Raw genomic sequence first — 12,146 nt, 5'->3', positions numbered from 1 at the left:
ACTTTCAGAACTGTGCAAGTTCTTAATTTCAAGGGGCCTTTATAGATTGTTGTTTTCTGGTTTAAAAGAAATTTAAATACTGTATTTTGTGGATTTTTTACAATTGTTTTTAATGTTCTGACTTACCTATTGCGAGCTTTTTGGAACATAATAAGAATCCAATGCCACTACACAACAGGGAAAAGAAAAAAACCCACTGGTGGCTGGGACAACAGAGATCAGTTTGACCATGTAATGGTCAGTACAACTGTATGATATTTGAACAGGTGCGTCTTGCACTCTTGATTTGATGGTAAATAATTCAGTTTGTATTTTCCTTACTACTGTAGCTTCTTCCTTCTTATTCTGAAACTGTGCTGCAATATGCTCTATTGCTAGAATCCACTTCTTTGATGTTACAGTTCTGATGTTTGCTTATTACTAATAAACCTTGTTGCCTACATTCTCATCCCAAGGCATTTATTTTGTGTATGTGATATACCTTGTAATTTTTGTAGCTCAGGGCAGTGCTGGTTTGCAGCTAATCAAACCTGCGTTTCTAAATGTTATAATTTGAATAAGCCATCTCTTACCAGTCTGTGGTTCAGCACTTTGTAGAATGTTTTTACTATATATCCAACACACTTCATAGGATATTTTTACTATGTATACAATATATTTGCTTTCACTATTACTTTTAAATGGTTGTTCTTTGTTGTTATATGCCAAAGTAAAGTGAACTCCTATTATCCAACCCTGCTATCAGGCCAGGATCATTAGAAGCTGTAGGGAAAAGCACAAGATAATTCTCCAAGTGTTTTTTTTTAAACTTGCTATCTTGATGAGGAAATAATGACCATTGGTAGACTGTAAATAAAGAAGTTAGGAATTTTACCCTCTCCTGTTCCTATGTGCATGAATGGAAAGTGAACTTATAACGGGTCCTTCTTCCCCGTTGCCATCCTTTCTCACTTAGACTTCTTCCTGCTGTTGTTATAAGAGCTTATCCTTCTGCAGATGTTAGATAATATAATTTTGTCTGTCTGCTTCTCATAGATTCTCTTTAATTTTTTTTATTTTCCCGTCGGTAGGGTTGTGGTGCGCTAAAACACCCCGTGAGCCCTCTACTGGCCCTTTCTGCTTTCGCCTTAGGCTGTGGTAGCGTTTTTTCCTTCCCAGCTGTTCTTGCTAGAGCCTAAGGAGTCAGGTTAGCGTCTGTTAAACTGCTTTAATCTTGCTGACTTTTAAAAAAATTTAGTTAGTGTGCGAAGGAGTCCTTGCGTTCACTGCTGTACCCGGGAGTTTGGTACCTCTGGTAGTGAACTCACATCCTCGATAGGCACAGTGCAGACATGAGCGTTTACTGCGGAGCCCCCGCGGCACCTGGCGCTGGAGTGGGGCCGCTCAGGACACCGTGAGGCTGCACCCGGCCTCGCGTCTCCTGGCAGCCTGGGGCAAGGGCAGCTCGCAGAGCTGGCTGGGGTCTGTGTGCGGTGCCCCTGCACTCCCCAGTTCCCAGGCTGGCTGTGGGTGCCTGGCAATACGGCTGCGCTGCCCAGCGCCACCGGCTGACGCAGAGCTGCTCCAAAACCTGGAGGTGCCGTGAGGAGCGCCCTGAGTGGGACCCCGAGGCAAGAGAGAGCTGCGTTCTGCTTGGAGCGGCTGCTTGGGGTTTGGGTTATAAAAGCTCCGTATGCCTCTTAGAAAAGCATCTGAAAAGGGGCAGATTGGTATCCCTGTTTTTGCACGACACCCGCCTGTGATTTTAACACTTTCTTTCCTGGCACGCTCCAGTCAAGCCTTTACAAAGATTTCCCAGACTTTGGCCTTCTTCACTGGGCAGGTACAGTCAAAACCAGTTCAATGCAGGCTCTGGGATTTTTTCAGCACACTCACGGAGTATACGTGCTCTAAATGCCTACAATACAGAGGAATCCAGCTACTTCTAATGGGATGCATTTGCAGAGAGGAAGAATTCCTCATTTAAGATGGGTAATAAGCAAACGATATTTACTGATGAACAGCTAGATGCCTATCAGGTAAGATATCTTGGTTTGCCTTAGGGGATGGAAGGGAGTAATCTACATATGTTTATGATTTGGGTTTTTGTTTGGTTTGGGGAGTGTTTTTTTCTAATATAATTGAAAGCTTCCTTTGTAACCTACATGCATATATTCTACTGCTCCTTCCAGCAGCTGTAATAATATTCTAAGGCTGGGTTGTTGAATATACTCATTTAATTCCCTCTCTATATAGAGGGAGAAGAGTCACATCCTCAATGTCTGAACTAGGAAGCAGAATAAAGATTGTGACTAGCTTGACAAAAGTGTAGCACCTTCTCTCCCTGATGCCTTTGCTGACAATAGAGTAGAAAGGAAAAAAAGAGATCTTGTCTAAATTCACTTCTAAGGATAAGTCACAGAAATAGGCTTAACGTAATCCCAGGATAGGTGTCGTTATGCTTGCATCCACTCCTGGAAAGCAGTTTCTTACCTGAACATAAGTAAGTGTGCATTTATGTCAGGAGTAACTTGGTACTTCTTTATTTACTTAACATTGAATCAACTGCTTTTAAATAGGGGGAAAAAAAAAAGAAAGAATTGCCAGGTTTTAGTCATGTTTCAGCACACTGCAAATCTCACTGAAATGGATTGCAGGAAGTTCTGTGCACAGTGGGCATCTTGAACAAGTTTCTGAAAATACAGTGAGGCAATCATTGAGTAGAAGTGTGCCAAAGAAGGAGGCAGCTGACTACTTAAGAGAGGCAGCCAGGCTGGCTGCATTGCTCTGTTCTCCTACATGAAGTGACAAGCATTGAGTTAGCAGCACAGGAGATCAAGATTTAGTTTATCTTGTGATAACCAATGGACAGACGCAGACCCTCAAGGGACTGGGTAACTTAATAACATTTTACCCTTGTGATCTTTGATGAAAGCCATTGAGATAGAAACTATAAATTTAGTTACTAATTTTATTTCAAGTTGCTTCTAGCATGGACTTGTCACAGGTGTAAATATTGAGCCACAGAGTGAGGCCAGGTGTATATGCTAAAATGCCTTGAACCATTATCCCATGCTGAAAATAAGGCACAAATTAAATGATTTTATAAATACCTAGTCTTTTTTTGTCATTGTAGGAAACGTGACAATGGACCTTCTTTAATTACCACTTTGTCATGCTTCTCACCAGCAGTCTGTAATGTATTAATCTAAGCTAATGGTCTTAGACTTAACAGTCCAAGATCCAAAAAAGCTTTTTCACATTCCTGCTGGATAGGCAAGAGAGAAATCAAAGATCTGTAAAGCACCAGTGTCTGTCTTCCTACTAACAATAAAAGTGAACACAGAACAGAGCACAACTGCAGCAAAACAAAACAAAATCCAAATGTAATTAATGTTATCTTCTTGACATAAACTGGCAAATGCAAGAGCTGAAATGTCATCCCTAATTCAGTGCTCTTCATGTAGAAATTGCCTCTCTCTAATGGCTTCTGCAGCCCCTGCCTTTCATAATGCTGGGTAATTGATCTCGAAGCCTGGCAGGAGTTGGGCCCAGTGGATTGAGTCGCCTTTGGGATTTCTCTGTTACAGGCAGACTTGCAGTTCATTAGTGCAGAGCTAATTTTTGCCTGGTAATAGCACTTGTTATATTTGGAAAGTACCATAAAATAACAGGTTTCAGGACAATAACTGACCTGCTGAATTTGTTAGGAAGGAACGTTAGCCTCATGCTCCGAAGAATCAGACAAAGGTGTCATTTTGATGGTGATTTGCCTCTGATCCATTAGTTCTGCATCCCTCTTGAGTCTTTTAAACAAAAAGATCCTGGGCTGACTGCTGGAGCCACCCACACAGAGAGCTCTTGCATCTCCACTGCATCCTGGCGGAGAAGGCAGTTTGTATAACACAAGTGGAGCTATTTGATTTGGAGTTTGCCATCTTACCTGCCTGTTTCTCATTCGTGGAATTTCTCCAGAATAGAAAAGAGAAGAATGCGGCAATGTTTCCATAATTTTTTTAATGCAGGTTTTTCATGTCTTGGGCCAGCACTAAGTTACCAGGGCCTCTAAACCCTGGGCCAAAGTAAAACACTGTGTACCAGTCCACTTTGCAACAGTCTGTTGTTCACATCTGTACCCCAGTGACCAGGAAGGGTTCTACATATAAATTGCTTTTATAGATGGATCTTTTTTTTTTTTTTTCCCCCCTTAAACAGTTTCTTGTGAATTTATGTGTCTGTGAGTTAGTACTGTACTCCTTACAGTAGTAGTCCAGGGTACAGTGTTCATAGTATCAGCATGCAGAAGAAAAAGAGTCAGTCTTTCTTGTGAAATATATCTTGGTTTTTTACTTCCTCCCAGTTCCTGTTGGAAGACTGTTCAAAACCTCACTCACCTCATGGTTAGACCTATAATTTCTTTACTGAAATATATTTCTGGACATTGTATTATCCAGTTGTAACTTCTGCTATTTCTGTCTTTAGCACAAATTGCTTTGTGCTTATAACAGCTAAATATTGTTTCAGGAGGAAGATTTTTATAATTTTTTAAAAATTCATTATGTTTTACGTGCTTGTTCCATAGAAAACACTATGAGATGGAAAAGTGAGGACTTTATGGGCTTAAAGTATGGTAAAACCTGTGCAAGTGGCTTTGACTTTAGAGAGTGGAGATTAAGCTGCAGAAAAATCACCTGCTTGAAGAACTAGCGTACATAAATCTCAGATCATTAGTATGATATTAATGAAATAAAATAAATATGTTTGATTTATCTAAAGCTTTCTGAAAAGCATGTGTATGCACCTTTTTTGCCTGTAAATGTGATATTGAAGAGCCACTTTTTAGCAATACCTTTAAATTTAAATTAAAGAGTTGTAAATCTGGTCACCCACAGGGATGACCTCAGTATTGTCGGTGGACAAATTTTTTAAGTGCTCTTTATTAAGACTCGTGATGCGTAGCCAGTTGAAACTGTAAAAGAGACCTCTAACAGAACTTGATAATACTAAACCTTTCAGCTTTTCTTTAAAATCAAAGTAGGTAGAGGCAAATTAAAGAAAGGAGATTTGCAGCTTTCCAGTCTAACACCTTGCCGTAGCATCTGCTGTTAAGATCATATCACCTGTTATTACAATAGTGTTCTAGTTGGCACCTCTTTACATTTTCATAAGATTAGTGAATTGTTCTGCAAATTAGGCTTTTGCTAGCACTGGTTTGCTCATAGAGATTCACGTCATTTAAAGTGCTGGCCTTGTAAGAAAAGGAATTTTACTGGGCATTGATGATTCTTATGCCCTTAGAGTTCTGGTTGCGGTTTTTTGGGGGTTTTGTGCATGGGGGTTTTGGTTGTTTGTTGAGGTTTTTTTATACAGAAAATGTGAAATCTAACCAAGATCTGGTGAGGGAAAAGGTGAGTATTGATAGGCAAGAAAGATGGATTTCATTGTAATAAACGAACATTTTAAAATAAAGGTTTTAAAAGTTGCCTACAGATTTTGGTCAAGTCTCATATTGAGAAAAGAAAATGAACTGAAATTTTAGGGGGTCTTGAGTGATGCTGTGTAGAGATGCTTGAAGCAATGGAAAATACAGGTATGCAGTAAAGCAACATCAGAGCCATATATTCACCTCAATGCACAGCATTTCTAACTGAAAAACAATTGTATTGAGTAGGAAATGCAGATTGTATTGAGTAGGAAACTGCACTTGGGCTATGGACAAACTCCTGCACTGTTCAGTCAATCTCATTCCCTTTTCTGGGATTACTTGAATAAGGGATCTGAATTGGATACAAATTCAGTGGTTCTTCTTTTTTGTTTGTTTAGGGTTTTTTTCCCTTATGGAACCTAGAGATTATAGGGCATATTACTGATTTTATTGCTAGTCATTTGTATTTGTTCATTAGTGGTATTATTTACTTTGCATTATTTAATGCAGTCTCAAAACTGATGTTTACCCTGGCAGTCTTATAGGCAATATTGCAATACAATACAGTACTATATGTACTGTAATGAAATAATGACTGGCTTCTTTTACACAAGAATTTCTCCATTACAGAGCTCACTTTTTTCCTTTTATCAAAATTGAAGCCAAAGTGCAATTCAACTGTATTTCATGAGAATTATGCAAAACCAGATGAAACAAGTTATGTTATGATCTGTCAAGAAACACCATTTGTAAAGTAAAACAAGTTCATCAAGCTCTCTTTTAAAAAGCCATGCTTGACTTCATCCATGGTCTTGGAAAATTAACCCTTTGCAAGAATACAAAAAGTGCATTCGCAGATTCCCCAGGATCTTCTGCAAAAAGTATTTTCCACTTGATAGAGTATTGCTGTTACTATGCAAATAAAAGTAGCATAATAATGGAGCAAGTTTTTTGTGAAAATATCCTTTGGTCAGGTTCTGGTTTCACGTTACCATTTGGTGGATATATAGATTGAGTGAAATTACTTTAGTTGGCAGTTTGCTTCTTCTCAGTCCTTGCTGAAGTCTGACTTGTTTTTACTTCCCTGTTGCAGTATAAATATATAGACTGCTTCTTACAGCTGCAGATTTTTTCCTTCTGAAACTCAGTGGGTGTTTTGGTTGGCTGGGGGTAATTGTAAGGTATATATGATGACAAATAAACATGATCTGTATGGTAAATTTTTCATTGATGGTCTGATGCAAACAGCATTTTTAACTCATTAACTCTGTTAACTCTTCATACACTCACAGTGATGAAAATATGTAAAAATCTGTCTGACTCAGTCTTGCACAATTCAATGCCAGTCTTAGTTGTATGGAATGTAGAATAAAAGTATTGCATTTGTAAAACACTACCAGGATAGAGTTAATAATAGATCTTAAATGAAAGTTCATTTGCTTCTGTCTGGTACCAGATTCTTGGTTGCTTCACAGGATGATGTTTTAATGGTGTTTTGATTAAATGCTCTTACACGTATTTTGTACTTTGGCACAGTACAAAACATCATTTGTGATTTTCAAAATGAAACCTCAGAAGTAATTTGCTTGAAATATTACATTTTAAAGTGCTGCAGCATCCAGTAGTTAATATTTTTTAAGAGCTGGTCTCTCAGATAGCTATAAGGTTTACAGTTGTCTGCATTATCTGTAGTTTGCTGGCTTTTGTTTGAGACTTTTTTTTTAAATTTGCACTGATTGTGTAAGACTGATTTATATTATTTTCTTATTTATAAAACTTTCCAATGAAGCTGTTGCAGGATCAGAATAAACCTGACCTTATGAAACTATACATATATAAAGCAGAATATATATGTATTGCCTTAGAAGAGAAATATGCATTTAATGGCTTTAAGAAATACCGTTTCACAGCATACTTGAATATTTCTATTCTTTCATTCCGTTGTTCATTTCTCCAGTTTTTGTTCTGTAGTGAAGTGTTTTGCATACCCCCATGAAATTAGCTTTATTTCAGAGCTGCGCTTTATGCACAATACTTGTTTCTGGAAGTGGTGATTGGTCACCTCCCATTCACTGGGCTCTGCTGCCATTCATAAGCTGTGTGCTGCCCTCGGGAATTGGCAATCCATCCCCCAGAAGAGCTGACGTGTGGGCAGAGGGTGGAGCCACACCTCCTGCTGGGTATGGACACTACAGTGAGTTAAGCAGCAGCATTGTCAGCGCAGTTCTCTGTCTCTCCCTATTTTTGTTCTAATCACTGTAGAAATCAATGTGAAGCAGAACCAACCTGGGAGTTTGCAGTAAAGTCCTACAGACAAGTGGAGAAGGTGGTGGACCACCATATTTCAGTCTGTTCTGTCCTAAATCTTCATTCATCTGACATAGGAAATAAAAGAATAAAACTAACAGCATGTGCGTGCTGCTCTTCTATAAAAATGAGTTTTAAGAGCAGAGATCGTTAACTGTGCTTTACAAGCAATGCTGAGTGACTTGCAGAAAGTCCCAATACCAGCCATGAGCCAAGCTACCCATGGAACCTAAATACACCAGCTGTCTGCCTCTTCTCTCTTCCAAGTACTTTAAGAAGCAGTTAAGCTATCTAAACGCTAAATTTGAGAATCAGGTCTGATTATACAAGGTCATGATCTCATGAAAATCAACGGGAAATTTATTTTCTGTATACTTGATTTTATTCACTTTGCTATAAGACGTTAAGTAGATAATTGCAGATTTTAGTATCTTACCTCCAAACAGCCATCAGTGATCCCACGTTGGACTTCTAATGAACTTGGTTATTAAGGGCACAAGGATAGACCGAGTGGGACAGTTGATCTTGGAAAAGGGGCATGTATGTTCTCAGGGGCTGGAATAGGTGACCTGTCAAGGCAGAGCCTCTGTTCTAAACAGGCTAAAATCCCCAGGGCCCTGCTGTTAGCAGAAGCCTTTCACAGGCCTGTGTATCCCACTAGAAATAAAGGCAATGATTCCCAGGATCAATTCTTGCCAGAACTGTTGAACTAATAAGAATTATGAAAACTCTGGTAATGTTTATTTGTTCAGTATTTAGTTTGTGCTTTTCTAGGGGGACTCCCAGTTGCTTTAGTGTCCAAACAGACCAGACAAGTTGCTTTTTGGGTTCATAGCAAACCCAAATACAGTCCACAAAATAACAAATGTGTTCCATGATACCTCTGGCTTGCAGGAAAATGAAAGTTGTGTGCATAAATGACAAATGCATTCCAGAGCCCACTTCACCTTTCCTTATGAGAGAGTGAATTTAACATGTTAATTTACTATTTACTGTCCTTCGTTGTGTATTTTCTGTATGAATGAAGTAGCCAGAAGAAAATTGGATGATTCACTATTGGCATTCGGTTAGAGGATCAGGGGCATGGATCACTGATAGAATTATGGGATCAATAAAAGAACTATACAAGCAATAGGCCTGCAAGCAAAAGGCCTGTGTGTGAGAAAATCTTTCCATGAGAAAATCCCTGTGTGAAAAAAACAGGGCTGGGAACAAAAAGGGAGTTTTGAAGATTTACGGCTGTGTAGATAAGACCTGGAGAAGGGGAGGTGAACTCTGAATTCTTTTAATCATAACATAACTGTAGAAGCTTGCCAATGTAAGTCCAATTATGTAGAAGTAGAAATGTGCTTTGATAAGTTTTAAGCCACCTAAGAGTTAACAAGCTGGTATACTATATAAGTGCCTCTGGATTGCTAATAAACAGAGTTTGCTCTTATCAACCACATTGGTTTTGGACTGCAATTTCTCCTCTCGCCGGAGTTGTCAGACTTTTTTTTCCTTTCCGACAATTCACCTCCATGTTTCTTTGGTCAAAAGTCTTTAATTAAATTGGAATTAAATTGCTGAAGTTGCAGCAACTATAAAATGTAATTATGTTATTTAGACCTCTTTTCCATCATGATTTTAATCCAAATGAGGGCTGTGTTTTCCAAAAAAAAAAAAAAAAAAAAAAAAAGGGAAAAAAGTCAGTTCTGCACCCTCTTTCCTGCCATTGATCAATACTTGATTCACCTTCATCTCTTGTACCAGCACTGCCAGCACTATATTCTAAGTCACTAAAAGGAAATGATCCAAGCTGGAAAGACATCCATTATTTCATTTACAAACACATTAGTTCCTTCCTTCAGAGTTCTCTGATGCAGTTATTCTGTTCATCAAGGTGAAGTCTGCATAAAGGAAAAGGCAGAAATAAGAAGGTGGGAGGAGCAAGAGGGATGGCTGGACTTCCCTATCAGAGGTCACGTGGAGCTGTGGCATTTGCCATTTGCCACCAGACAGGCTTTTTAATGGTAAATCCTTTCATAAGTGGTATCATCTGGCTGGATCAGAAGTAGAGGCCAGGTCACAATGAATTTGTGGTACTTTGACCCTGAGTAGCTTTAAGATCTCTCTTAAGAGTGAGACCACTCTTAAATTTTTTTTTGACGTCCCTCATCCCTGACAATTCCATGCAATTGGCAGGCGTGCTTGGAATAGTGCTGTCAGTAACAGTGGTCAGGCAGATAGTTGCAACTAATTCTGCTGTAGAGGTTTTCAATATTATTGGGGTTTAGATTATAGTAGTAAAAATTTTGTTGATTAAAAAACAGGCAGGCAGCAGTGTTGTCAATGTCATGAAGCAACTCAGAATAAAATATAAAAAAATGTGTGGACTGTCAGCAAAAATGGTTAATTATTTGACCTCCTAATTTGTCTTCCATAGCATTTTGCAGGACTTCTACAAGGCAAAGGGTAACTTTTCTTTTTAATCTTTGTCTCCATTTGTGTATCGCTTCCCTGTCACCCTTCTAGTTAAGTGGCTGGCTGTTTTCCCCAGCCTGTATAGTGACACATGGTTGCTGCTGAGAACATTACAATTATTTGCGAGATTACACCTGCCCTTTCTTAGTAAATGAAGCATCCTTAAGTGACAGTTTGACTGTGTTGATTGTGTGGAATTAAGGAAGACTTGAGCACCTGGCTCCAGCGTCACTTTGTGCAGTTCCAGACAATGTGACATCAATGTCAGCAGCTCCCAAGGTGCTTCCTCCTGGGTTCTGTAACTGCACAATCCACTGAAGGAAGAGCTGCTGCTCCTGCCACTTTGGATGGAGGAGAGCAAGTCAGCTCAATAATTGATACCCTGTGGGACTGATAGTGTTCCTGGACACCTGAGACGGGCTGTTTGCTTCAGCCAGCTGGGATCCTTTGCTTCTCCCCTCCTTGGAAGAAGCAGGCATTTAGCCCAAATGAGTCTCAGCTTGGGAAATAAATACTTTTCACTGTTTGAAGAGCAGGACTGAGAGAGTCAAAGTAGTTGTTTGTACCCTTTAAGTATGACTTACCAAGTGTGATATTGTCATCTTGTCAGAAGCTGATTTTCAAAGATGATATATTCTAAGTATCTTTACATTAAAGGGGGAAAACTACAGAGCTGAATTGTTAGGCAAATGCCTTGCCACATCACATCACATAATCAGGAAGAATTTTCTGTGTTGGTGGTTGTTCCCTATATATATACTCTCACGAGCTGGCTCTGAGATCAAGTTGCATATTCTCTAAATTGATGAATATGTTCTCAACTGATTATCAAATATTTCATTACTACTAGTGTTCCTAGTCTTGGATGAAGGGCAGAATTTCCATTAAGTGCATGCTAGGTAAGGTAGTGGAGGTTAGGGGATTATTTTTGAATGGGATAGGACTGATTATTATGTTTCCTCACAGCCCCTGAAATCATTACTTTTTTTGTGACTGATGTAGAAATGCATGAAATGCAAACTCTTCCACTGCTCATGTTCTGGTTCTTTGGTGAAGTATTTGAATTCTAGTATGACACAGCTGTTCATGAAGTGAATTAAACCAGTGTACATTCAATCACATCACAGAGCCATTTAGAATGCAAGTGCTTGTATGCTCTTCTCTCATGTTCAGCAAGCTCTACTTTGCATTTTAGTAAGTTATTTCTAACTCTGTGACAGCACAGAGAGAGCTGTATAGTTTTTTGCTGTTCAGAGCAGGGGCTGTCTGTTTATCCCTGCTCCTAATATAGAGGAGTTTGCGGCCTTCACCAAAGTGACCATAGTGCAAACTGATAGTTAGCAAAAAGAGTTAATAACTAAAAAATAACCACATAATTTTATTATTAAACCAGTTTTCTCTAGTAGGGGGATACTTCAAGTTAGAAGACGGTTTTTGTCATCTATTTGTTGTTTATAGTTTTCCATATTCATTTATTGAATACTTTTGGCATATACCTTATTTTTTGGATTTAATTTTGTTTCTGGTCTGGTTATTCCACATTGGAGAAGTGTCTCAGCAACCTGGTTTTTTTTTCCTCCTGAACTATCACATTGCCAATATCTTCTTTTTCACTGATAGGCCTGTCCTTGGAATATTTCTGTTATTTTATAGTGTATATTGCTTTCTGAGTGAAAAGTAGATGGCACCCAAATGGCATCTTTAACGTTTCTCTGTCAGATCTGAGTTTCCTTCCAAAAGCTTGAGAAATAATTCTTTGCAATTGTTTTTGATATTTCTGCAGTACAATGACACATTTTGTTTCTTTAACAGGATTGCACGTTCTTCACTCGGAAGGAAATCCTTCGGTAAGTAAATTGTTTTAAACTTCTCATTTGTGATCCATGTGGAAGAGGCTAAGTCTTTTTATCTGGCATGTGAGGAAACCAGATAAAGCCAGTTATTCTGTAGGAACCAATGAGAGTAGGATTTG

General features: G+C 38.9%; 1 protein-coding gene across 13 annotated transcripts in view; it reads left to right on the top strand.

Annotated features, from left to right (window-relative positions):
• CIB2 (calcium and integrin binding family member 2) overlaps window positions 1–12,146 on the top strand; it is a 41,388-nt gene that overhangs the window by 4,561 nt on the left and 24,681 nt on the right. For 11 of the 13 annotated variants that reach the window (XM_032122962.1, XM_032122963.1, XM_032122956.1 and 8 more), the window contains one exon: window positions 11,987–12,021. Coding sequence is in view for 2 of the 13 variants with exons in the window: in XM_032122949.1 (XP_031978840.1) it covers window positions 1,968–2,018; window positions 11,987–12,021 (86 nt within the window). In the remaining 11 variants the exon portion in view is untranslated. Of the gene's footprint in view, window position 1; window positions 2,019–9,136; window positions 12,022–12,146 lie in introns of those variants that run through there. The other 2 variants (XM_032122949.1, XM_032122960.1) reach the window with 2 other exon arrangements.

This window comes from Corvus moneduloides, chromosome 13 (genome assembly GCF_009650955.1).
Source record: "Corvus moneduloides isolate bCorMon1 chromosome 13, bCorMon1.pri, whole genome shotgun sequence".
In the NCBI taxonomy this organism is placed as follows: domain Eukaryota; kingdom Metazoa; phylum Chordata; class Aves; order Passeriformes; family Corvidae; genus Corvus; species Corvus moneduloides.
The sequence above is the reverse complement of the archived record's forward strand: the minus strand, read 5'-3'. Positions and strand labels throughout refer to the sequence as shown.